Source organism: Platalea leucorodia (assembly GCF_965183815.1).
Source record: "Platalea leucorodia genome assembly, chromosome: 13".
NCBI lineage: Eukaryota > Metazoa > Chordata > Aves > Pelecaniformes > Threskiornithidae > Platalea > Platalea leucorodia.
In genome coordinates, this window is record NC_138835.1 from 12,193,300 (window position 1) to 12,221,058 (window position 27,759).

At 43.1% G+C, this 27,759-nt stretch overlaps 1 protein-coding gene across 1 annotated transcript; it reads left to right on the plus strand.

Moving 5' to 3' along the window:
- Positions 1–12,321: 12,321 nt before the first annotated feature.
- EDN3 (endothelin 3) lies at positions 12,322–27,415 on the plus strand (the record flags this gene model as incomplete). Its single annotated transcript, XM_082325638.1, has 4 exons — positions 12,322–12,373; positions 12,798–13,038; positions 25,619–25,783; positions 27,268–27,415. 4 exons carry the CDS (start codon positions 12,322–12,324, stop codon positions 27,413–27,415), a joined length of 606 nt encoding a protein of 201 aa, XP_082181764.1.
- Positions 27,416–27,759: the final 344 nt, after the last annotated feature.

Sequence of the window (27,759 nt, forward strand, 5' to 3'; positions counted from 1 at the left end):
CCCTCGCTGACAGCTGTGATGTACGCACGTGCGTGTACACACATGCAACCCTCGCTGACAGCTGTGATGTACGCACGTGTGTGTACACACATGCAACCCTCGCTGACAGCTGTGATGTACGCACGTGTGTGTACACACATGCAACCCTCGCTGACAGCTGTGATGTACGCACGTGTGTGTACACACATGCAACCCTCGCTGACAGCTGTGATGTACGCACGTGTGTGTACACACATGCAACCCTCGCTGACAGCTGTGATGTACGCACGTGTGTGTACACACATGCAACCCTCGCTGACAGCTGTGATGCACGCACGTGTGTGTACACACATGCAACCCTCGCTGACAGCTGTGATGTACGCACGTGTGTACACACATGCAACCCTCGCTGACAGCTGTGATGTACGCACGTGTGTACACACATGCAACCCTCGCTGACAGCTGTGATGTACGCACGTGCGTGTACACACATGCAACCCTCGCTGACAGCTGTGATGTACGCACGTGCGTGTACACACATGCAACCCTCGCTGACAGCTGTGATGTACGCACGTGCGTGTACACACATGCAACCCTCGCTGACAGCTGTGATGTACGCACGTGCGTGTACACACATGCAACCCTCGCTGACAGCTGTGATGTACGCACGTGCGTGTACACACATGCAACCCTCGCTAAGAGCTGTGATGTACGCACGTGCGTGTACACACATGCAACCCTCGCTGACAGCTGTGATGTACGCACGTGTGTGTACACACATGCAACCCTCGCTGACAGCTGTGATGTACGCACGTGCGTGTACACACATGCAACCCTCGCTGACAGCTGTGATGTACGCACGTGCGTGTACACACATGCAACCCTCGCTAACAGCTGTGATGTACGCACGTGTGTACACACATGCAACCCTCGCTAACAGCTGTGATGTACGCACGTGTGAGTACACACATGCAACCCTCGCTGACAGCTGTGATGTACGCACGTGCGTGTACACACATGCAACCCTCGCTGACAGCTGTGATGTACGCACGTGTGTACACACATGCAACCCTCGCTGACAGCTGTGATGTACGCACGTGCGTGTACACACATGCAACCCTCGCTGACAGCTGTGATGTACGCACGTGTGTACACACATGCAACCCTCGCTGACAGCTGTGATGTACGCACGTGTGTGTACACACGTGCAACCCTCGCTGACAGCTGTGATGTACGCACGTGCGTGTACACACATGCAACCCTCGCTGACAGCTGTGATGTACGCACGTGCGTGTACACACATGCAACCCTCGCTGACAGCTGTGATGCACGCACGTGCGTGTACACACATGCAACCCTCGCTGACAGCTGTGATGTACGCACGTGCGTGTACACACATGCAACCCTGCTGACAGCTGTGATGTACGCACGTGTGTGTACACACATGCAACCCTCGCTGACAGCTGTGATGTACACACGTGTGTGTACACACATGCAACCCTCGCTGACAGCTGTGATGTACGCACGTGTGTACACACATGCAACCCTCGCTGACAGCTGTGATGTACGCACGTGTGTGTACACACATGCAACCCTCGCTAAGAGCTGTGATGTACGCACGTGCGTGTACACACATGCAACCCTCGCTGACAGCTGTGATGTACGCACGTGCGTGTACACACATGCAACCCTCGCTGACAGCTGTGATGTACGCACGTGCGTGTACACACATGCAACCCTCGCTGACAGCTGTGATGTACGCACGTGCGTGTACACACATGCAACCCTCGCTGACAGCTGTGATGTACGCACGTGCGTGTACACACATGCAACCCTCGCTGACAGCTGTGATGTACGCACGTGTGTGTACACACATGCAACCTTCGCTAACAGCTGTGATGTACGCACGTGTGTGTACACACATGCAACCCTCGCTGACAGCTGTGATGTACGCACGTGTGTGTACACACATGCAACCCTCGCTGACAGCTGTGATGTACGCACGTGTGTGTACACACATGCAACCCTGCTGACAGCTGTGATGTACACACGTGTGTGTACACACATGCAACCCTCGCTGACAGCTGTGATGTACGCACGTGTGTGTACACACATGCAACCCTGCTGACAGCTGTGATGTACGCACGTGTGTGTACACACATGCAACCCTGCTGACAGCTGTGATGTACGCACGTGTGTGTACACACATGCAACCCTCGCTGACAGCTGTGGTGTACGCACGTGCGTGTACACACATGCAACCCTCGCTGACAGCTGTGATGTACGCACGTGTGTGTACACACATGCAACCCTCGCTAAGAGCTGTGATGTACGCACGTGCGTGTACACACATGCAACCCTCGCTGACAGCTGTGATGTACGCACGTGTGTGTACACACATGCAACCCTCGCTGACAGCTGTGATGTACGCACGTGTGTGTACACACATGCAACCCTTGCTAACAGCTGTGATGTACACACGTGTGTACACACATGCAACCCTCGCTAACAGCTGTGATGTACGCACGTGCGTGTACACACATGCAACCCTGCTAACAGCTGTGATGTACACACGTGTGTGTACACACATGCAACCCTCGCTAACAGCTGTGATGTACGCACGTGTGTGTACACACATGCAACCCTCGCTGACAGCTGTGATGTACACACGTGTGTACACACATGCAACCCTCGCTGACAGCTGTGATGTACGCACGTGTGTGTACACACATGCAACCCTCGCTGACAGCTGTGATGTACACACGTGTGTACACACATGCAACCCTCGCTAACAGCTGTGATGTACGCACGTGCGTGTACACACATGCAACCCTGCTAACAGCTGTGATGTACACACGTGCGTGTACACACATGCAACCCTCGCTGACAGCTGTGATGTACGCACGTGCGTGTACACACATGCAACCCTCGCTAACAGCTGTGATGTACGCACGTGCGTGTACACACATGCAACCCTTGCTAACAGCTGTGATGTACGCATGTGCGTGTACACACATGCAACCCTCGCTGACAGCTGTGATGTACGCACGTGTGTGTACACACATGCAACCCTCGCTGACAGCTGTGATGTACGCACGTGTGTACACACATGCAACCCTCGCTGACAGCTGTGATGTACGCACGTGTGTGTACACACATGCAACCCTCGCTGACAGCTGTGACGTACGCACGTGTGTGTACACACATGCAACCCTCGCTAACAGCTGTGATGTACGCACGTGTGTGTACACACATGCAACCCTCGCTGACAGCTGTGACGTACGCACGTGTGTACACACATGCAACCCTCGCTAACAGCTGTGATGTACACACGTGCGTGTACACACATGCAACCCTCGCTGACAGCTGTGATGTACGCACGTGTGTGTACACACATGCAACCCTCGCTGACAGCTGTGATGTACGCACGTGCGTGTACACACATGCAACCCTTGCTAACAGCTGTGATGTACACACGTGCGTGTACACACATGCAACCCTCGCTGACAGCTGTGATGTACGCACGTGCGTGTACACACATGCAACCCTCGCTGACAGCTGTGATGTACGCACGTGTGTGTACACACATGCAACCCTCGCTGACAGCTGTGATGTACGCACGTGCGTGTACACACATGCAACCCTCGCTGACAGCTGTGATGTACGCACGTGTGTACACACATGCAACCCTCGCTAACAGCTGTGATGCATTCTGCCTCATTTGTTCAGCAAGGTACATCCAGACTTCGGAGAACAGCTTGAAGCATCATTGTTTCTTTGGATGTGACAGTCAATAAAAATACTGATAGAGGAATGCAACCGGACTGTTAACAGAGTTGTACAAATTCCAGTCCTTCTTCATTCCCTCCCTCATGAAGTCCTTCAATCAATAAAATAGCTTTTTGAACTTACCTTTTGTTCTAGCTTGCCTCAATATTCTTTTCAATGCTTACCACAATGTATCTTCTAAAATACATGAAAAGTAACACTATACTAAGAAATTATCCCAGACTGTCTCTTTTCTCCATGCCCTTACAACACAGCAATGGCCTGAAAATGTTTGCAGCTGCAGAATTTTTTCCAGGAAAATAGCATAATACTTAGGAAGCTCAAATGACCATCAACTAATCTAAACAGCCTGGTGCCTGGTTAGCTATTTGCTTTGAAGAAGCACTCAGAGGCAAAAAGCAGAAGCAAAATCCTAGCCACACTAACTGTTAGAGGGATATACCTGACCCTTGTAAGAAGATTAGTATCTCATTTTCTTCCTCTACCCTGTTTCTTTGTTCCTTTTCTCTACTTTCTCCATTAACTCTCCTATTGTATTTTTTTATTTTTTGTTGATTCCTCCTCCTTTTTCCTTTTTTTTTTTTGTCTTTCTATAGAAAAGATACTTCTGTGAAAAGCAAGTTAATTGACTTTCTCTTTTCCCCTTCCTTTGCCTCTTGTTTTTCCCCATTATCTTTCCTATTTTCCCACAAAACACGGCTACCTTCCCTGTCCTATTTTGGCTAATGTCCCAGTATTCTTCCTTAGCAGCTAGGGGAGAACATTCTTTTGGCACCCACTCTTTTCTCATAATCTGATTTACCAGCACTTGCTTTACCAACCCTGATAAGACAGGGTGAAATGCAGTTGCGGAAGATGTGAGAAAGGGAAAAGCTACATCAGCTGCATTCAAAACTTACATGCAGGTTGTGTGATGCACTTACTCTTCCTCTACCTCTCTTCCTATCCTGATGTTTCAACCACAGAGAAGATAATACTGCATTGCTATTATTCCCAGGCTTATATTATTAAACTGAATGTGAGGTCAAGACCCTCCAGAATAAGTACATTCACGTCAGTGAGAACAGCTAAATAGATTAAGAATTCCCATGTTACATTAGGCTTATATTCATCTTGAAACTCTGTATGTTTATTTTGCAGACTTCTGCCTCGAATGAGCTGTTCCTTTTGAACCATCAAAGAAGGATGTGGCCAACTCGTGTTCTTCCAACAAATAAGACTAAACACAACATAGCCACAGACATGAATTTCATAACTATGACTATCTTGGATATCTGTGCCATCTGTTATTTACCAACAGCATCTCAAGCTGAAAATGACCTCGTAATCTGGATCTGAATGGCAATTATCTTTTTGCCATAAGATGTGCTAGGCTCGTAATGCACACCGAAATGGATTTTTAGAATGCACAAAAATAGCGGTGCACCCTACATGCGCTGCAGAAAGGGTTAGAGCACAGCGCATACACTTTGGCAATGCATGAGCTTCCTTAACCTGATTTAGTTAAACCTGCACCAGCCCTAGGCCACGCACCCTGCACAGGTGGTCCGCAGTTGTTACCCCAGATTTCATGCTACAGCCCCCAGATCCCCCCCCCCCCAGTCCTTCTAGGTACTGGGATGATTTAACCTACTCAGCCTCTGCCCCAAACTTGAATACTCCCAGAGGACGGAGAGTCAGATCATTCACAACACTGATGCCCAACTTGGCCTTGTCTTTGTGTTCAGACATCTGTGTGATTTCATCCCAACAAATGGTCTGAAGAAAATCTGGAGGATTATAATATCATGCCATTGCGAAATGTAATGTATTCACAAATTTAGGTTCAGTAACTAAAGGTTCAGGTTCAATCAAAGCTTATCAACAAAGAAAGCTGCTCTCAGAGGGCTAGGTGTGAGCAGCACTTGCAGTTTGTCATGTCACACTGTTTAAATAATACAGGTTCATTTTTCATTTTATTTTCCCTTTACTAGTTCATACAGGCAGACACTTGTTTATTTCTCTCTGAAAGTCTTTTCTTAGTGAGAGATAAGTTACTTGGGGAGAGGAAAGGTTATATATTCAAACATGGTGTCAAGGTTGCTGCTAGACTGATGAGTCTCAGCTGTGGATCCTCCAGAACAAGAAATGGTCAGACCTGTACTTGTATTTAAAATTGGCTTTACCAAGAGGTTGCAATAAGGAGACACTGACTTCATTAGTAGCTGGTAACAGCAGCAGAACCTTTCTTTATACTATCCTACAAGGCAGCACCAGAAACATTAATCTCTTACTAATGTTGTTAAGTAGAAATTTGAAGAGGAGATTTGCCACAGAATAAAGGTAGTTATAACCAGCTTGTTTGGTTTTCATCTAGGTGAAGAAATTATTATCACGCAGTATACTGACTGCTGCATGTACATTACGTGTCCTGTCCGCCTGGGCACATCATATAAAAATAAATGAGGTTTTTGTTACTGATGTGCACATTTTGTGCTACTGCACGTTTTATTAAGCTTTGTTCCAGACTCTCCTTATTATGGAACAAGATTGGCTGTTAGAAGACACCCATCTCAGCTACAGATTTGTAAAAAGATGTTCCTGCATATCAGTGGTCCAGCACAGGGTTTTTTAAACCTCTGCAATCACCTGCATGTCACATCACGAAGCCACACTAAGAAAAAAGCCTCAGAACTGCTTACCTAGGCAAACAGGAATTGTTACCACACACAGAGGCCAACCATTTCTGCAAAATCCACGCTCTCAAATAAAATCCAGCAGATGTTGTAAAGCTCCCTTCACAGCCAGAAGGGCTACAAACCACATGATTTGCAACACAAGCTTTAGGCTTCTATTCCACCCAAGCTGCTACATCTCTGGATGAAGGGAGCCGTAAAAAGCAGCATCGTTGCAGTGCCCCAGTACACTTCATGTTGTTGCTCCATCCAGCTCCTAGCAATGGCAATGGCAGACACTCACCTCTCCAGCAGTCCAGTGTATCCCTCCTGCAGGTTCTGCTCCAGACAGGACAGTCGATTCAGGATTTCTGGTCCTTCGGCTTTCCAACAAACGCAAAAAACGCCCTCTTCAAAGGCATCCAGCCAGGCTTCAGCTCAGTGCACTCCAAGAAGGGGAGCTCTCAAGGAAGTGCTGTCAGAGAAAATGAATGTCATTTTTTGTGTAATAGCCTGAGGGCCAGCCATAGCCTTCAGGACATACCTAGTCGCTAGCCACCTTCCTCCAGCTTATCTTTATACCTCCCTTTCTTCCCAGGACTACAGACTTCCCCAGTCACTCACACTACAAACAACTGACCACAAGTTTCCTAGCAGGCCGCTGAGGAAGGAAAACCAGGCCAGAACCCAAATCCTTACACGTGCACACCACTCCCTCCCTCTTCTCATCACCCTCCAGACTGGCTTCTGCCCAACCGATTTGTTTTGGTACTCAGGTTTTCTTCCTCCTGCCAGTGCATCTCCAGAAACAAGCTGCCCTCCCAAGTGGTCTGCTTCTCTGCCTTATTAATTTTCAAATGTGTTAAGTTCTTTTGCCAAGACAGCCACCTCAGTTTTCTGCCTCTAGCTTCTTATTTGCTGGCAGCTCTCCCTCCATTCTTTACAAACACAAGAAGTGTTCAGATTGATCATATTTGGATATGGAATTCTCTTTGTTCAGTAACATGCCCAAACCTGAATAAGTGCCGAGGAAAAGATGTTTCACGTAATCATTATAGAAAATTCTCTTCCTGTAAAATCCTGGGGTTTTTTTCTCGAAGACAGAGATCGTTTGGAAGTGAGGTCAGGTTCAGATCCTGGGGAGAGTGGTGGGTAGTGATAATAACACTTAGGATTTCTGCAGCATTCCTTATCCAGAGATCTGAGCCCTGTCTCCAGTATATTACAACAGCAGGATATGTTATCTTATGCAAACTCCTTCCTAAATTTCACAACAGCTGAAACAAGCAGGAATCATTAAATTTGTGTGCTATTGCTCTACCGCTATGAAGGCTGAAAAACAGCCATACAGTTCCTTCTTTACTTTGCTTTTACCTAAATAAATTGCAATGTGGTCAGAGCAGAGGCGTTTGTCCTCTTCGCTGTTTACCAAGTATCTCCATTACTTTTAATGGTATATAAATATCAAAAATAATTAAAAAATGGGAAAACAGAAATAGGTGACAGAACTCTCCTCCTTTAAGCAAGTTACCCAACTGCAACCCCTACAAAGTGCTCAGTTGCCCTTTTACTACGTCTGGTTCAAAGGCCACTAAAAATGGGATTCTTTGCACTGACATCAAAGGGCTCTGAATAGGGCTGTCTGTAACAGGGGGGGAGACAAGATTAACTTCAGCTTTCTGGCTACAGAACCCAAGCAAAAAGTCACAAATAATAATGAGAAGATAAGGTTTTCTTGAGAACCTACTGATTTCAGCACATTTTTTCAAACATCAGCTACCATCTATTAAGTCGCTTGCTTTGTGAGAGTGATGCAGTGTGCTACTAAACACAGTGCTCGCAGCTTAACGTGATCTTTTCTTTCAATAACACTAAAGAACATTGTGATTAAGAAGGAAGCAAGAGAGCGGGAAAAGTGTCTATAAAGAATGGTCTGTAAAGAATGGTCTATAAATGTAATAAATAGGCTGGCTGCTTTTACTTAGTATCACATCTGTATTGATCAGACTTTCCTCTTGGCCTGCCGTGAAGCTGTAAGGATAGATATCAGTGCCAAAAACTGCTCCACTGCCGCCGAAACGCTACCATACATTTTAAATACAGGCTTTATTACTAGTGTAAATATATCCTAGAAGGTTAGCTTTTCAAGTGGTTTCTTTCAGTAACGAACCTTATTTAAACGCATCTGGAACTTCTTTATAACTCAACTATTTTGTGTAGTCACCTGTATGATGAAGGTTAAATGCTGTAAAATTACTGCTAGGGTCTCCGATTGCTTCACAATTGCATTAAAGTATTTATAAAGTAGGGATACAAGGGGCAGGGAAGTACTAAACAAAACCAAGATTATGTTCCTAATCGAAATGGCAGTCCAGGGTTTTCAAATATAAAATCGGGAATCTGAGCTTACTTTTCTTAACATCATCTGTTTCAGCTGCTCCGCATTCCAGGACTCCTTCAGCCTTGACCTCATCTCTAAGATATGTTCTCCCTTCAGTCAATTAGAAGTTCTCAAATATACAATATTTACACCCGGCAACAGGGTAGATCTGCTGATTGTCTTCCTCAAGCTGCTTGGGTGGCCCTAAGCATGAGGAAGTGTCCTGGCACAGGGGAATTCCCAGGGGGTGCGGGGATGGAGCTGGCTCTTGCAGCGCTGCTGGGCCGCTCCTGCGCCAGGACGGGAAGGAGTACGTTGGAGGGGGGAAGATTAGAAGGTATAAAGAGAAGGATGAACTCCACACATTTTGCCCAGGTCTCTCAAGATTTTTGTAAGGTACCCATCCATCCTGAAGGTCTTGAAACTCAAATAGGAAACGGAACCTATGACGTTAAAACAATTTTAAAGGAAAAGCTGTAAAATAATACGAATTGGATCTCTTGGCTTCCAGTCTATGCCAGCTACCTCAATAGCTGCTACTCTTTTTTTTTTTTTGAACCAAATGAAAATATAGTCCTTAAATAGATTCACAAAACCATTTTGCATCGCATGTCATTATCTGATATCCAGACATCGTTTATTACTACCCCAACTCAAAATGGACCCTGGCTTTTTAAAATTTATTTGTTGCTATTTGTTTAACCAACATTCTTGTTTTGTGACTGCTCTATTTATTAAATAAGGTCTCAAGTCATTAGGTAATAGGTAACACAAATAACTTGATAATCAATGTAAACGAGAATCACGTCCACAATGTCCAGAAGTATTAATTCCTTCGATAAGAGTCTCTCTCTTCCTGTAGAACCTATGTCTTATCTTCTTCTAAAGCTTACATGAGATCATTTGACCAAACCCTTGCCCTTCTTAATTTCTGAACCCTGACAGCTAATTTCAGAATATATTTTATTACTTCTTTTGTTTACACAGCACTCGGTATCAGTGCTGATATGGCCTCCCCTGGCTTTTCAGAGATTAAACAGCACATGGAAGAAAAAGTAGAGCAATGTAGAAGAGGCCTTCAAAATATCATTTAAAAAAATAGAACAATACTTTTTAGGAAAAGGTGGTTAAATTAATTCACAACACAACGCATGACCTTTTTTTGCCATAACAAACCTATACACATGATACAGTTATATATTACTCATTTTAAACTTTTTGTTACTATGATAATTTTACATCATTATTAACAAAAAAAATATGTTGCAATGTGGAAAATGAAATTCATAACTCAGAATTTGGACTCCTGTCATTGTTTCTTATCACACCAGCAACATATAAGCAGTACTTCCTACTCACTGCAGTGAAGAGTTCAGTTAAACAGTAACTGCACAATAAATTTCTATTTTTGTCTTTTTCAGATAAGTTAAAATGCAATCATAAGCATTTGTCAAAATCAATCCTCTATCCCACGGTATCAGAGTACAATATCTAGAACTTCCTGATTTGAAGCAATTAGTTTCTCTACTTACATAAGAAATGGAAATAACTTCAAAAACATTCTTTTTTCAGATATGTTTTGTCACGATATTTTTCAAAATAGCAGCAGCTATACAACTGTGAAGCCTAACTGCAACTCTGCTGATGCTCGGAGAGCATGACTTCAACACGCGCAAACCCACAATCCAGCAAGGCAAACTATATAAACATTCAGGTCACTGCAGTTACTCATCCTTAAAGGTAAGCAAGCACTAACTTTCCTAGATCAAGCACGAACTTCAATATAATGTTCAGTAATTTACGTGGGATCTATTCCCCCCCACACACTGTATTAGTTATAAGAACGCTAGCGACCGCAGTGAAACTACTTAAAATCAGCAGAACTCAAACCAACAAAGTGCTTTCACGGTTCTGTTTCAGTACTTGAATGTTGTCAGTACCCGAGCAAACTACTTGCAGCTACGTCCTCGTGAACTGCACCTACCGCAGTGGGCACAAACCTTAGAAATGTACTGAAATTTTGTCTTTTCTACTGGGTTTTGGAGATAGGGCATGATTAATGGTTCTGACATTTCAATTCTATATTGCAAAGTCTTGTCATTTGCACAAACTGTGCGAAACAAAAGCCATTTAAGTTTCCTCAGAGAGCCGTGGTCTCAGCAGAACTTGAGAAAAAGCAACTTTCTAGCTATTACCCGGTCTTTGATGCCCATCGTGCTTTTGTTGTTAGCTGGGAATACGGGCAACTAAAGTTCTCCCACAAAACTCTCAATCTTGTGTGAGTGACAAAAGGCAAGGTTTGACAAACTGACAAAACACGACATCTTAATGAGATTGTTTTGTAAGTGTTGCTGCTGAATAGTCCACACCAGAAGCTGGAATCGGGGGCAGGGCTGGAGAAGAATGTGATGCAGCGGAGAACGGCGTTCCTCCTTCGGATAACACAGCCTGAGTGATCCTGCAACTAGTTTTCTACTCACAAAACAGATTTGAGTGGATACGTCAAATTGGCGTGATATATAAAACCAGTTTTGGCTGCAGCTCTTTCTGAAACATTCTTAAATAAAACATCGTGTTTTGATTTAAAATACCCACAACTAAATTTGCTAACCTTTCTCCACATGCTACCTATGACATATGCTTGCTGTTACATATGCTTGCACATACTACTGTAAGAAAAGATACAGCCAATTCCCTTAACCCTTAACCCCTTAGCTATTATCACTTAATAGCTGATACTATGAAAGCATATGGGGTGACATGCAGGAGTGTTTTGCTGGGGACAAGTATCGGGTATTTCACACAATATAAAATCCCCTTTTACCTTAAATTTTGCACTCTAGGTGGGTTTGTCCGCAAACAGGTGTTCATAATTAACTGGGGAAGAAGACAGTATTAATAAATTGGTGACTTAATTTCACCTGGAAAATAACTGGCAGAGTCCTGGAAAAACAGCCCCAAACAATTCCCAAATCCGTAGCCCAGATGTGAGTCGAAACTTTGCGTTTTCAAGGCACAAGCAACCCTCTGCCCTCCTGGAACTACACACAGAGCAGCAGGACCAGAGCAGTTAAGGGGACCCGCGTTAGCAGCACGGCCAGGGCGGTGCCTGCCCCGCCGGGGGGGCGCCCCGCTCCCCCCGCCTTTACCTGCGCGGGCTGGGGGGGGCGGCCGGCCGCTGCCCGCGGGTGGGAGGCGTCTGCAGCTGGAAAGCAGCAGCTCCGGTTCCTGATCAGATTTGGGGGTGGGGAGGGAGGTGTGTGTGGGAAAAGCCAAGCGATGGATCGTCCCTTCTTTTGACAACACTCTCCCCTTCAGGACTAGGTCTGCACTGGAGGAAAATAACTGCAAGGGAGAACCACAACTCACACCTCCGAGCGGGAACCGACTCCGGAGCAGCCTGTGCCGCCAGCCCCGGGACATTCCCTGCCTCCGACCTAAGGGATTCCCCCTGGAACGGTTCAGTCGCCCCGGCAGTTCACCTTTGCCTGCAGTTAACACGCGTGCAATTTGGGTTTAATGGAGCTGGGTTTATTGTTCCTCTTTGGACTTACAATTACGTCGACTGCAGGTAACGTGAATTTCTTTCTTTCTTTCCCACTTCAACGCATGCACACAAAGAAAGGCTGAGTGGTTGGTTTTTTTTTTTTTTTCTTCTTCTTCCAAAAGGCTGTAAGCAATAGCCCGCTCCTATGCGCGGTAAATAACTAGACGCCAAAGACATCATTTGGCCGGACGAAGGTTTAAAACAAAAACACTCGCTAGCGATGCACCCCGAGCCTGCGGGGGCTCCGGGTGCGCCCCGCCACGCTGCACTGAATCTAAACGTAACGGGGCTTTTCACAGCCCTGAAACTGGTCGGCGGCGGCGGTTCGGGCGCTGTTGCCGCCGGGGCTGCGAGGCGCCGGGGCAGGGGGTGCTCCCCGGGCGGGGGCCCGGGGCGCTGGGGTGTCGCGGGGGGAGCTGAGCCCTGCTCTCGCCTTCCCGCCCTGCAGGGTCCGCGCTGCCCCGGCCTCGGTCCCCGCCGCTGCCGGCCGGCGGCGAACCGCGCTCGGCGGCGCTGGGGCAGAAGGAGCGGGAGGAGAGCGCAGCGGCGGGGCCGCCGGCCGGCGGCCGGGCCAGGGTGGACGGCGGGGCGCTGCGGCGCCGGGCCCGGCGCTGCACTTGCTACACCTACAAGGACAAGGAGTGCGTCTACTACTGCCACCTCGACATCATCTGGATCAACACCCCCGAGTGAGTGCGGGCGGGCGGGCGGGCGGGACGCGAAATGGCGGGCCGGGCTGCGAAGGGGGAGGCGAGGGCGGCCGCGGGGCGGCCTGGCCTCTGCCGCGGGGCGGTGACATTCGGGGGTTCCCCGCCCGCCCCCGGGGGACCCCCGAGGGAGAGCCCGGGCCGGGGCGCCGCGGGCCCCGCTGAAGGCGGAGCCGCCCCCCGCCGCGTCAGGGAGGGGCGAGCGGGGGCCGCCCCAGGTAGCCCCCCCCAGGTAGCCCCGGCTCCGCTGGCGGAGCGGAGCGCTGCCGGGGCAGGCGCTGCCGGCGGGGCCCTCCCCGCCCCCGCGGAGCCGAGCGAGCCCGGCGGGGCCTGCAGCTCCCTCGCCGCCTTGACACCTGCCGGGCTTGGCTGGGTGGCCCGGAGGGAGGGACGCGGGACGGCGACGAGGCAGAGGGAGCCTCGGGCCACCGCCCGCAGCCCCGCCTCCGGCGCGGCGCGTCCCCGGTACCGCACGGGCGCCGGGCCGCACGCGCGTCCCTCCGCGCGCAGCGTCTGTGCGCCGCGCGCGGCCCGAGCGAGACCGGTCCCGGGGCAAAACGGAGTTATTTTTTCGGGGAAATCAGTTTCTAATAATCCATTCCTTGGGAAAGGAAGAGTGTGTGCGCGCAACTGTACTGTTTTTGATAAAACATCATACGGAAAAATGCTTTGCCATTAAAATAATAGTTTTTTAAAACCTCAATACACCAGATTTAAGATGTTACAAAAGAATGTCTTTTGCAATTTTGTTTTACAAGAGGGGCGGGCATAAGTTTTTATTTCAACTCATCATAAAAACAATTTTTGAAAATATTTCCCATGAGTTGGAAATGTTGAGTTTTGCATAAGTCAGTGGGGGTGGAGCAGCTACGAAGGAAAGCAGGGTCTGGTACTAACAGTACTTAAAGAAAAGAAATCATCCAGGAAGAGTGACACTTTGCCTACATCCTAAAGGTCAGAGGCCCCCTTTTCCTAGACCACTGTATGTATCCTGTCTCTCTGAGTAACTAAAACAGTCTTAAGGATTTGTAAAGGTTTTCAGAGGCTGATAGGTTTCAGTCCTGTAGCAACCACAGGAATCGGTTCATTAAAAAATAATCGGGAGATCGGATGAATCTAAAACCAGATTTCTTTCGATGAACTTCAAGAATTAAAGATCTTGGGACTGTATGACTGTGAACTTCTACACACCCCATCAAGTATTCCACTGACTACAGCTGGGAACATTTGTACAAAGATCTGCCTTTGAATCAATTGCAAAGCTTTTAATCAGATTAAAATAACAAAAGGAATAGGAAAAAATAAAAAGCAGCTGTAAAATAGGTTAAGTCAAATGGGGTTTACGGCACTTAATTTGTAAATTCATGTGTGTGTCCTGGCTAGAGTTCATGTCTGATGACAAGTCTTTTGAACTTCTACCAACCTCTAAGTATCATGTATCCACACAAGTCATTCAATTCTTTGAGTTCCATACCTGCACTAATGCACCCCAGGATTACTTAGAATTATTTTAGCCAAATGTTTATGACTCAGTATATTTAAGTCAGAGCTCACCAGTGCAAACGGGGGAACGACCTTCCTTTTCTTCTGCACACTGAATAAATAGAATTCTGATAACGATAAACACACCACCTCCTCCCTTTTTTTTTAGGATATCCTGAGAATTTTTTCCTACCTGAAACTTTTGTGAAAACATCACCAAAGAAAGAATAAAAAATAGAGAATAGCGATATATAACATTTTCACGATACCTATAGCATTAGCAATGAAGTACGTATAATAATCCAAATATTAAACAGTTGGGGCTCTAAGTCTCTGCTTTCTTAACTGAAGTCAGTTGTACATAAAATAACAGCAAATCTCTCAGATATGTAAAGTCTACTCCCACTGTCCAGTGTATAGGTTACCCTGTGACGATTCGATGTGAGTTCTAGGAGATTCTGATTCTTATCACACATCATTTTTCTGCCATTTGACTAGACATTTCTATGCACCTATAGAATGAATAATATTCAATTTCAATATTCAATTTGAATATTAAATATTTGCATAGAATGGTACATTCGATGAGCTACTGTGCTGCAAAGACGTGAACCTGTATAACCTAATAACACTGTTGGAACTAGGTTAATTAGGATGCTGTGGGCCCTCTGGGGTTGATAAAGAGTGAGTGGATAATGGTGGAAAGTAGGGGAATTAGTCCAGCAGGAGCTTTCTGAATTTTCTTGATTCTGTAAGTGCTCGTTAGAACTGGAGAAAGGAGGTCCTCTTGAAAGTTGGCTGGCTGCGGTATCTAGAGAGTGGTGCGCTTTGGCTGGAAGAGCCCGGTGTCTGAACTGGGCTGCTTCTATATATGAGGGCAGAGATAGTCACTGAATAAGTGTATGTGGAGATACTAGACATTTTGGACCATGTCCAGTGCAGCAGAAGCAGGATTAAGATTTCATGTCACATGTTTGAATGAACAGGCACTAATTCTGGCCCGGTATCCTACCTGGAATGATGTCTCAGTAAGTCAAAAGGTACTTCTGGACGTGAATGAGAGGCATCAGGCCTGCTTGCGCAATTTAATATCCCAAGAACGTTACGATACTTCTTTAAAGGGAAGTAACCACTGGATCTGTACAGACTGGCTGTTTGTAAATGGGGCCCTTATGTTGCTGTTGTATGCATGTTGTTGAAAGTTTTTATATTTACAAAAAATTTGGCTCAAATGGAACTTTGAGGGCCATACACCCAATGGGATGCCAGAAAGATGGTGTTAAAGATTGGAGAAGTTTTCCTGACAGCTGTTGATTCTGATCTTTTTCCTTGCTTCTTTACTTATCACATCTTTTTTGGTTTTATTTTCTACATCAAATGCTACAATTCCTTTTTATTATGTTTTTCTTTCTTATTTCCCCTGACTTATGTCCTTCACTTTATCATTTCTTATTCCCGTCACAAATTCTTTAGTATTTTCTGTTTCCAGGTTACTCTCTGCTCTGTACTTCAAAGACAAACTTTACTTCCTCCTCTGGTTTCTTCCCCCTGCTTATCCCAACAGAAAACGCTGTTAAGCATCGTTGTAATAGATTCAAGACAAATTTTGGTCATGGCCTCTCCTCCTTTTCTGGAAAATTGGTTAAAATTTTTATTGAAACTGTTGGAGGCAGAGTGACGATAGAGGGTCTGTTCCTATCCTTGCTGAAAAACCATTTAGATCAGCAAGGCGACAGTTGTAGAAGAGCACAAAATTGCAGAATATGCAGCCTCTGACTCTCTGCAGCTATTGCCAATTAAATGAGAAACTATCTCTGCACACATGTTGGAGCATTGCTTTATGCTTGACCATGAACCACTGCTGTTAGTCCAGACCACTAAGCGCAACAGTGTTATTTTGACATAGTGTTTTATACTGGGAACAGTGAGAGCCTTAAGTAGAAAAGAAGACCTACAGCAAGTCAGGTAAGTCAGAACAGAATAATGCAATTATGTCGTGTAGGCAAAGGTTGCATAACAAAGATAATTAAAAGCTGGTAAATTGTTCTCACTGATAAGATTGATTACTCAGGAATTAGTTTGCAATGTATTTTTTTTGTCAAGTGATTAATTATGGTTATCTTGATGTATAGCTACAGACATATTTTTAAGGAGAAAGAATAAATTGTCTTTTAAAACAGTACCCACTGATGTAATACAGCCACAACTTGATGCTTAATTCTATAAGTTAAAGAAGAAAATATAAGCAAGACTTCTTCTAGATCTGCACTTCTTCAAAGGGGTCCTGTATTTCAATATGAACTGAGCTTGTGCATGTGACAGAAAAACGTGGTTCAGTTAATGACGTTAATGTTGCTGTGTGAAGCTTTAGAGATGCTCAGAATGATTAGTAAAAGTTTAGAAGGTGATAACTATAAGAAAGCGATACTGTCATGAGGACACAGTATCAGATACTCAAGTGGTCTTTAATTCTGAAATAAAAGTGTAACGAGAATTTATGGCAATAATCGAGACACTTTCAAAAGAGAATTAGCATAGATCCACAATGGTAAAGTTACTTCCTCACTCAAACTAAACACCAAAAATAATAATTTCTTGGAAGTGTCTAAGTCAAAGCAAAAGGTTTTTTTTCCAGATGACATCTTGTTTTGGTATCCGCTATTATGCTCAAATGAGGACTAACAATGAAATTCTGTGACCATGTTATAAAGACCAGCTTACACGACGATCTAAGAGTTCTGCTCAGTAATCACATGAATTTCTGAATCCGTAGAATTGGATGGACAAAGCGAAAGGAAGAATTTGATCTAACATCTTTGTGTTTGCGACTCTGATCCTCTGTACTTACACGTGTTCCATTTCCTCAGTGGAAGGACGAGGGCATGCACTGCCTTGCAGTCTGTTGCTTTGCTCTGTGGGATATATTGGTAGAGGATACGGCAAGTGTTTCACAGCGTGTGGTTACACGGTGAGACTGCAAGGATGTGGTGTTTTGTCACTTCTAATAAAGAAGAAATTTGTTTCTGTAACATATGCAAGTCAGATATTCTTAAGTGGCCATCAAAATTTAGCACTAGGTTGACTCCAGATAGTTCCCCTGTAGAAATCTGTTTTCCTGCCGTAATCTGACCACCTGTTGGGATGAGAAAGGCTTTTCATACAACTTCATTTTTTTGGTCTTTCCTGAAAGTCCTGACAAATGGGTCTGTTAGGGGTCCAGGACTTGTCAGAAGCTAAACAGCCAACAGCAGCTGATTCCACATACAATCAGCTCTCTAACAGTTATAAGTTAATGAATCTTTGCTCCATAGTGGTTTAGGTCACCATCAGAAAGTCAACTTAGAATGGAAACATTTTGTACCCTATCATGGCTTCACTCATAGTTTTGCTCATATATAGAGAGGAAGTGATGTCTGGGGATGTTGTTACAAAAGAGAAAACAAGACTTGGATACTCTTGCTCTGCTGGCTAACTTTTCCTTCATAACATCTTTTTGTTACCTGCATCTCATTGATGATTGAATTTTGTTGAATGGAAGCCCACATAAAGTAACTTAAAATGCTTTTCATCCTTATGGATAATAAGTGGTATTATAAAGTTACCCCATTTTTTGCGAATTTTCTTCATCGTTAGGCAAGTACAGATGATGTCCTGTATATTACTGGCAATAAAAGTACACAGCTAAAGATCTCTTGTTCAGCAAAACAACTATGCATGTGCTTATAATCTTAATAGATCAGACTGAAAATACCTGCTACCCAAAGGCACGATGATAAACAGTGGCTGCAAGCCAGGCAGTTCAAATAAGGAAGCCGATCTGTCGGTTAAACATTGCGCACGGTTAACCATCAGAACCAAGTGCCAAAAGTGAAGTGATGAATCTTCTGTTGAGCTGATTTTATTTTTCTGAATGAAGTTTGCCTTGCATTTTGCAGACTTTACTATCCACATGTTCACTGAAATCTATTTGCCTTACGTGTGTGGATGCTACCAAGATTAGACTATGTATATGCACTCTATGTCCTAATGTAGCCTGAATGTTGAAGGAGAAAAAGAAAAATCTTAACAAGCTAGTAACAATTGAAATAACTAACGCTATGGAATCTATGGTCATGCTCACTGGTAGAAAAAATGCCAAGTATAAAGCAGATAATCTCCCTTATCTCCATCAATTCCTGTTAACTTTTTCCTTTTTTTTTTTTTTTAGTTACAAATTTTTGTGAAAATTTAAATGTCAGATTGTAAATCTCTCTAATCCTAAAAACTGGAGGATCTTTGGTGTTAAAAAGCTGCACAAGTCTTCACATCAAATGGAGAGTATTTCAAATAGATTTACTGAACATAGTAACAGGCTTCTGCTGTTATTGTTATCTTTTATCGTGGACAAACTGATTTGATTTTTAGGCCTGTTATTCAAACATAGTTATTCTTCTTGCATATTTTGATTGTGTACCGACTTCACACTTTCAGTGTCTTACTGTCTGAAACATGCACAACTTGCATGGCCTCCACAGTCTAAAAGTAGAATATATCCTCTTCGTCTTCCTGTAGAGCTTATTTACAGTACTCACAGTATTGATGCTTTAACAGCAGTATTCTCAGAAAGACTTGAAATGATTTGGCTCTGCAGACTGAAATCCCATCTCACTGCAGGAGCTGGCCCTGCAGAAGATGAGGTCAGGGATGAGACCTAGGAGCTACTGCCTGGAAATTTTACTACTGCTGCTCATGTTGGTCTAATTCTAAGAATAAACAGTCTTGAGGGCCATCAAACCACAGTCACTTTCATCAGTCTTACATTTTAACACCATGTGTTTATTTTCCCCCAGGTTTTTGTGTTATTTGTTTTTAAACCAGCAGTGGATTTGGAACTATGCACACTGTGGAGAGTGGCAGAAACATGCAGTAGAGCGTGTGTTCTTTGTGTACGGTGGCTTCAGAAGCTAGCAATAAGTACTCTGAATTTTAGTTTGAAAAAGCTATCATTTGACACTTAACTTGATTCCTTTCATCCATATTTTCCAGCTGCTCTGCCTTTCGGGATTTGTATTTGCGTTAGAACCAGCCAACTTACTAATACTACTCCCTGCCAGTCAGAGGAAGGAAAAGGAATGATGGGAGTTTGGGCCTCACAGACAGAAAATACTGCACGGGATTTTACTTATTTAAACTAACAATCATATATCTTGCCACAAAACGGGGAGCAGATTAGGATTGGTATGAGGTACTGAAGAATATGAGCAATGTTGTTTTGGGAGAGGTATTTCTGTGAAACAAGGGCTCAGTTTATGGGGTCAGGTGAGCTCTACCCAGCCTCTCTGGGTATTTGGGCTGGTAATGGAAAAATGCCCCCCCCGCCCCGCATGCTTCATATTGCTTACCTCAGGAAACGTACCCCAGCTTTTCACTCAACAACTCAGATACTTTTCTGATCATATTTGAAACAGAAAACATGTAACATCCTTTTGACAGCTACGGGAGGAGGATGACTAGTGATAAAAAGCCTTCAGATTCTCTCACAGTGCTTAACTTGGGTACCACGAAGTCCCAGTAGGAGGGAAATCAAAGAACTCATGTGGTCAGTGAAACTGGATGATGAAGCAGGTGTGTGCAGTCCTTAGCTTATTACCTAAGTAAGCTATAACTAATTAACTATAACTAATTCAGGGTCCTCACAAATTAGTAAGTATTACTTAAAGACTTGGTGGGGGAGGGAAGTGAAGGTTAAACCAAATCTAGCAAGATCGTGGAGGTACATCTTTTTGGATAACAGTAGCCTATTAGGTGTCTAGGAACACTGACCACTACTAAATTGAGGATGTGGAAAATAAAGGTGTGGCTATAAAGGATAAAAGCTTGTTTCCTCTAAAAATAATTACAACTGCAAAAAGCTACTCAGAAAAAGTACAGCTTCTGTGAATGGAGCATGTGGTTAGGATGACGGAAGTCCAACAAGTCAGGCACTTCTTTGAAGAAGGTGTTTTACTACTTAAATGAGGAGGATGAGAAGGAAGGGATAATATGGGAGGTACACCTATTGTGAACTACTCTGTTAAAAAAACATGCCTGTTACAGAAAGAGTTTGAGCCAACGTTCAGAGCAGCCAATGATCTCTTCATCTACAGAGCTACACGATATTAGTGCAGTAGCTTTATATGAAAATACACACAGAAATATCGGTTATTTTCCCCCAAGCATCTTTCATTCTGGAGACATTTTGTTTCACTTGAAGGATGTTAAATTTTGCTTCCTTTCTACGTTCTTTGTTCTCAGTGGTCCTTACAGGGATCTCATACATTTTAAGATTGACTGAAAACACTGGCGACTGCTGGGAGCCTTGCTGGCCTGGATGCGTGCCAGAAAATATATTGCTGAATACTGAAATCACAGCATCTAAGATGATTGCTGCAACCCCCTCATCTCTTTGTTTTGGCTGAAACTAAAGTGCCCTGGAGGTATCTACTGTGTTTAAGTGGCTGGGAAAGTAGAAAATAATAGCAGCTCATAGGTCAATTATAACATAGCATGAGAAACTCAGCCACATGTTATAAAAATTAAAATAAACCAATTGGATTTGTCTGCCTGAATTCTGAACATTCGCTATAGTATAAATGAGGGACAGCAGGACTTAGGCTAGTCACACTACCCAATTAGACTTGAAGGTAGTAGTCATTCAATGGGCAGGTTTTTTCTGTGGGAAATCTTCACTGATATCGCTGGTTCAGAATGGCTGTTTCACTAGTACTCAGTACTTCTTTTGTCTTTTTCAACAAACAAATGCCTCTGTTAATTTAATGGCAAAAACTTGCTTCAAGAGCTAGCTGACTTTTCAGGGGAGAGCTTTTCTGATTGTGTTTTGTGGACACAAAGTCCAGAAATAATCTAGGTTATTGCAGCATCTGAGTATCCAATCTGCAGATCTATACTTTTTTTCTTTTAAAATTCTAGGAGAAACACTGGCTGACAAAGATTGCTGTGTGTTCCTTCTATTGCAGAAATCAAAATTATGTTTCAAGTGACAAGAATGCACTGTGCTTTGATAAGCTTTGTGCGGCTCTATATTATATATGGAATTACCTTCAACTAACACATCTCTGTTGCAATGACTGATCATAATTTCATCATATGGAATAATTCCAGGTACTGGAGAGTTTCGTTAGCATCTTTTTTGCATACAGAATAAAGAACAAATAGCTTATACCGAAGAAGAAACCATTTCCTTCAACTCAAACCTTCTGTAATTTAGAAAGTGCTTTAAAACTGAGCATGCAGACTTTTATGCACCCACTCCCTGGCTGCAGTGATCATACTGGTAACGGAACTCCACGAAAGAGGGTGACTTCCACATCAGTCGCAGGTTTGTATGTTGCCACACAGATACCAGTTCAAAGTAGTACCTTGGAAAGGCTGATCCAGAATTGCGTAGGTTTGCTTGTTCTCCACTTCGTAGAGAAGAAAGGCATAAAGGACACACAGTACACCTTAGCTCTTCGGTATGTGGAAACCCATTTCACTGCTTCAGGAGAATTTTGTTCTCCTAAAGGAAGAAATGATGCATACTGAGTTAAAGGTCAGAAATGCAAAGTTTCTTGGGAAATGTGAATGTTAAAAAATTTTTAAAAATCTATAAATTTTGCATAGAAATTTCCAAAAAGTTTGTAAATGGCTCTTAGCCAGTACTTTGGCCAGGGACCCGGTCATAACCATAAGGGAACTGGTTGTTCAGGATCCCCAGAAGCCTAGCATACGGCTAGCCAACAAACCTGCCTCTGCCTAGCTGAGCTGTTCCTCATCCTCACTGTGGATACACAGCCTGCCCTGGGTATACTGAAGTCAGCATGCTTTGACTACACAAAACAGATGCCTCACCTGAAATGGAAAGCGAAGAGGCTTCTTAGCAACACAAACGCTTGGTGACAATTGCATGTTGACAATAATTCCCATTCAGCATGTAGAAATTGTGATTCTACTTACCTCATTTTGAACCTGCGCACTGCAGCACCATAAATAATAATAATAAATAATAATAAAAAGCAGCATTTGTTAATCACATGTAACAATCTAAGATTAAGCATGCTGCTAGGCAAATGCTTCTGATACTTGTTCAACTGAATCTCTTAGGCATCTCTCACTTCTGAAGTGCTGAGAACGAGGCATGAACTAACTTGAAATACTAACATTTTCAGCTGCTGGAATGATAACCATACACACACTAAGATTTGCTTAAATGTTGTAATTTATGAGTTGCATCAGAATAACTGACAGGCAAGAAAACATGGATATTTTTTAGCTCTTTCTGAATACTGTTGGAAGGACTCGGGGTTGCTATTGAAGTTTATGTGTTTTGGATTTGAATTTTTGGATTAGACATCACAACCAGGCATATTGGAAGATTTATTATATTTTCAGCTCTGGTTGGCAAATCTGCACATTAGCTTACACACAATTTTTCGCATGGGCGTTCTAGTTAAAATTCTTACACTTGAAAATGTCATTGCTTTGACATGTATTTCTGGACCACTGAGAATGAAGCGGTCTTGAATACATTTTCCAAGCTATGAAGCATACTTGTAAGAATTGTAAGTTTTATAGAACATGACACTTCTTTAGAAAGATCAGAAGCAGTATCTAAAATATTAGTCCCCTCCTTTGCTTAGGGCTGTGATTCGTGGTTCTTATAACTTGTAATTGTAGTATATTCTCCACTCCTGCCTGTTTGCTGGAACTTACTGCCCCTTAGGAAAGACAGCAGACTGGTAAGGGGCCCGTTCCTCAATCACTGTAGTTCACATACTGATGTAGTAAGATAAAATTGAAGTTGATGACAATTCTAGTTGGTCCATTAATTTGCAAACTGCAGGAATTAAGGAATAAAACACGTGCCTTTCTTCCTCTCTGGCTATTCAGGCAGAACCTCTGTCACAGGGCAAACTGCAGCTCAGTCCCACAGAGACTCTGATTTAGAGAATTAAAGTAAAAAACCCCAGTATTTATTTTGGAAAAGTGGACTTGTTAACAAGGAGCCACTTTAAATAATAACATGCTGCAGTATTTTATGTCCTTAGCACAATGTGGGATGACATCTGCAAAAGCTGTAAAAAGTTTCTTTATCCCCAGCAAGCTATCTGCCATGAGATAGGAATTTCATGGTTGGCTAGACCAAGCAAAATTAATCTTTTCATTTCAGCCTAAATCTGACCAGGGAGTTGAATAACAAAATTTTACCAGACAGTTTTCAGAGAGGGTTTGTCACTCTTAAAAATACAGGAACTTCTTCCTGTTCCTGTCTCTAAATACCAGCCATTACTTCATAAAAAACATGAATATATCAAAAAGTATGACCATACAGCAATTAGAAGATACCAGAAGTTACCTACATTAGCCATTTATCATTCATTATTCTAAAGTGGATGGCAGTATACAATTATTAATGCTCTATGGGACTCACCCCTAATCCTGAAGACAACAAAAAGCTTTTTAAATGTCTGAGAAGGGGGGCCAAAATCAAGTCCTAAAGTCTTTTAAGACCAAGATGCATGTTCTTGGTCTCTCCCAGTGTCTAGGCATAGCCATAGAATGAAGTAAGTAGTGAAAATACGCAACCGTTTCCACATACAGGCAAGGCAGATCAGCATCTGCTAGAGAAAGACCATCTCATCTTCTCCGACACACAGAAATACTGCTTGTGATTTTTCTATCTTTCAGTATGATTTTATGATAAATCTATATATGATAGGCGTGCTCTGGTTCAGGCTGTGAAAGACAAGATGCACTGTTAGAAGCTCATATGAACTGTAAGTGCAGAGGTTTGAATAAATGATTTGCATCAACTGTACCGATGTTACATCAAAAATTATGGCAGAGTTGAGGAAAATAATGTTTCTGAACCTTTCGGCCCACCATGAGTGTGGGAAAATGGAAAATTTGCAGCTTTCCAATTAATAGCCTAATGATGTTTTTATGAAAGCAAATGAAAGTGGTACAACTGTGTGAAGTTAGTGGTTCCAGACTGATTATTCAGGCTTTGTTCTGTAACCTTTCTAGATCTAGGTCTTACTTCCCCTCCCCTGCCCCCCGCCTTTTTTTTTCCTCCACTCCTCTTTCTCACTTTTGAACATGAGGTTCTTTTCAGATTTTTAGTGTTTGTGGATTTGTGGGTTGCTTAGCCTATCCCCTCAAGTACACAGGAACTTTTATGGGTCTCCAGAAGTTGCACGTGGTGTCCAGCTGCTATCAATTGAGATTCTTTAACAACTTGTGGGAGAATAATTTATGACATCAGTCTAAATTACCGAACTCTTTTTGGGGATGTTAGCAGGCAGAGATGGCGCGTGCCCTTTCCAGATAATAGTACTGACTATAACCCATTAAAGAACAAAGCATGCCAGACCGCAGGGAAATAGAGAGAACTACCTTTTAGTATTTCTTGGTGTGCTGTGGTACTTCATATGATCTCTCGTAGAAAAGTACTAGTAGATACATATGAGGAAGATTATCTAGCTGTTTCTCACATTTATAACTCCATGGGTCATGTTCCAAACATGATGGAGTAAATGAATCCTGCCAACAGTTTTCTCCATTTCCCAATGATAAAATTAATGGCAAATCAGGCTCTGAATCATGAGGGTGACAACGCCAACACAATGTTATTTATCTGTTGGAAATGAGCACAGAATTGTCATTTCATACGAGCTATGACACTGAACATAACAAATTTTGTGCATTTGTGGGTGGTAACCAATACAATAAAGGAATAAGCAGTAAAATAAACAATAGCCTGAGGATTTATTTGTATCAGCTGTTAGGTAATACAATTTTTTTTATATAGCCAGTGTAGCTGCCAATTAATTCTGCCAGTTAAGCTGAGTGTCTGCTACTTTATAACTTCATGTCAGCCTGAGTTGATTGAGCAGAAGTTGGGATCTGTTATAGGGAAAACTTCTTACCTAAGCATAGGGTTTGATTTTTGTGCCGCTGTTTATTGCTTTGCATCAATAGATCTATTTTCTAAAACAGAAAAAATATGGAATATCATTTTAATTGGCTCCTAAAATATACAATTTTGTGATTCTCACAACAGGAGGACTGTGCCGTATGGGCTGTCTAACTACAGAGGCAGTTTTAGAGGCAAAAGGTCTACAGGCCAGATTCAAAGTACTTTGCTATCTTCATTTCGGTGTTCTTGTTTGGATGCTCAGGACAAACAGTGTATGCAGTTTTGCAGAAGAATGCAAAACAGAAGAAGGTGAGTATCTTTTCTTAATCTTGCAAACTGTCTACACGATTTGACTATTTCGTGGAGATAAATTAATCAAGTTGCACGTATCAAATGCAATCAATTCATAAATACATTGATTTTAAAGAAAATCCTGTCTCCGGTTGCAGTGGGTTAATCCTGGCCAGCAGCCAAGCGCTTACACAGCTGCTTGTTCACTCCCCCCTTCAGCGGGACGGGGGAGTGAATAGGAAGAACAAAAGTGAGAGCACTCACAAGTCACAATCGAGGGCGTTTAATAGGCGAAGGAAAGAGGCCAGACCCAGTTACAGTACTGCTTTGAATTTTCTTTTTGCTGTTTCCGTTTATGAGGTGGTATTTTTTACACAGCAGATCTCCTGTCCAGTTAGGGGCATGCTTAATATTGCACTACCTTAGAATATTTTAAGTTTTATCTAGTCTACTGAAGAGTATGACACTGTCATTTTATGAATGTCTCTGTAAGGGTAATTGATGAGAACACAGTGACAAACTAAGAAACTCTCTCCCCCAGAAATCATGGATCAATGAAAAAGACAGAGGGGAAAGACCAATGCAGGGAAGAGGAACACACCTTCAGTCAGTAGCACAGAGAGTTCGGAGGATTCTGAACAGTCAGGTACGCTACAGATGTTTCATGTGGAAAGGAAATATGAATTTTCCATAAATTTTCGTTGTATTTGCAGAACTCTAAGTTCTTGCAACTGAATATTATCACTTCTTGCTAAATAAGGGCAGAATTTGGCCCATGAGTTGTTTGTTGTTTTTTGTTTTGTTTTGTTTTTTTTTTAAATTTATTTTTTAAAATAACCTTTAATATACACAGAACTATTATAACCTTCCTCATGCTGATACAGCTCCTTCAAAAGCTGGATTCTTTGGCTATAAGCCAATACATATTTTGGCAACAGTCCCCCCTTTTTTCTTTTTAAGGCAAGGGCTGTTCCTGTCTATCATCTTTTCGCTCATTTAGCACTGCAACAACTTAAGCTACGTGTCCCAGTGCAGTGCTTCAGTAAAACTTAAACTGTCAAGGTAAAGAAACCGAACAAACTTTGTGGAAAAAGTATTTGGAGGGAAAAATAAATCTATTTTAGATGTCAGATATAAAGAGGTTACTGTGAGCTAGTAGCCAGTTTCAAAAAGTCCCAGTTCCAAATCTACCCTTAATTGCTACATACGAAATACAAAATGATGTCAGGATAAGCGAAATGAAGCAGCCATTAGAATTAGAAAAGTTTAAAAAAAAAGTCACACAATTACCCAAATTTTTTTGCTATGAAGGGAAGCACTTGGAAGTCCCCAAGCTGTGATTGCTATCATTACTTGGTCAGAGCGAATTAGACAACCGGGTAGCATTCACTCTGTGTACGCATACTCAAGAAGATGAACCATAGTTCTATCAAGTAGTAGGGAGTTAGTTCTGCATAATTAAGCAGTTTGGTTTGTGTTTTGTTTTTGTTTTTTTTTTAAAGCTTTACTGTTTATTTGCTGAAGCTCAGAAGCAAGAACTTAAACTACAACTCTCCCTTGATGCTTCAGTCTGATGGCAGTGGAGAATTCAGCAGTATGCAACCCTTCCATTTCAACAATGCCACTTTGGGGGCATGTGAACCTGTATGAAGAAGCTTTCTCCCACGCTCCCCTCCTGAGACTCTCAGTAAAGGATAATCTTTATCATGTAACCTGGCAGGGAATGTATCGCTATTGAAGAAAAATTCAAAGGCAGATCCAAACTTCAGCAACACAAAGTTTCAGGAAACATTTTTCTGTGTGATTTGACAAAGTACAATAGAAACATACTGTTCCACTTACTGCTCGCTGTATGTCTGAAGAATCCATCCACAGCTTCATGCAGGCAACTGTAATTGGAGAATGTGATGAGTTAGAGAGAGATTGCCTATACATGAGTTCTCATTAAGAATAAACAGATACGAAATATTTCTCTTGTTAATGTATGCAAGCCT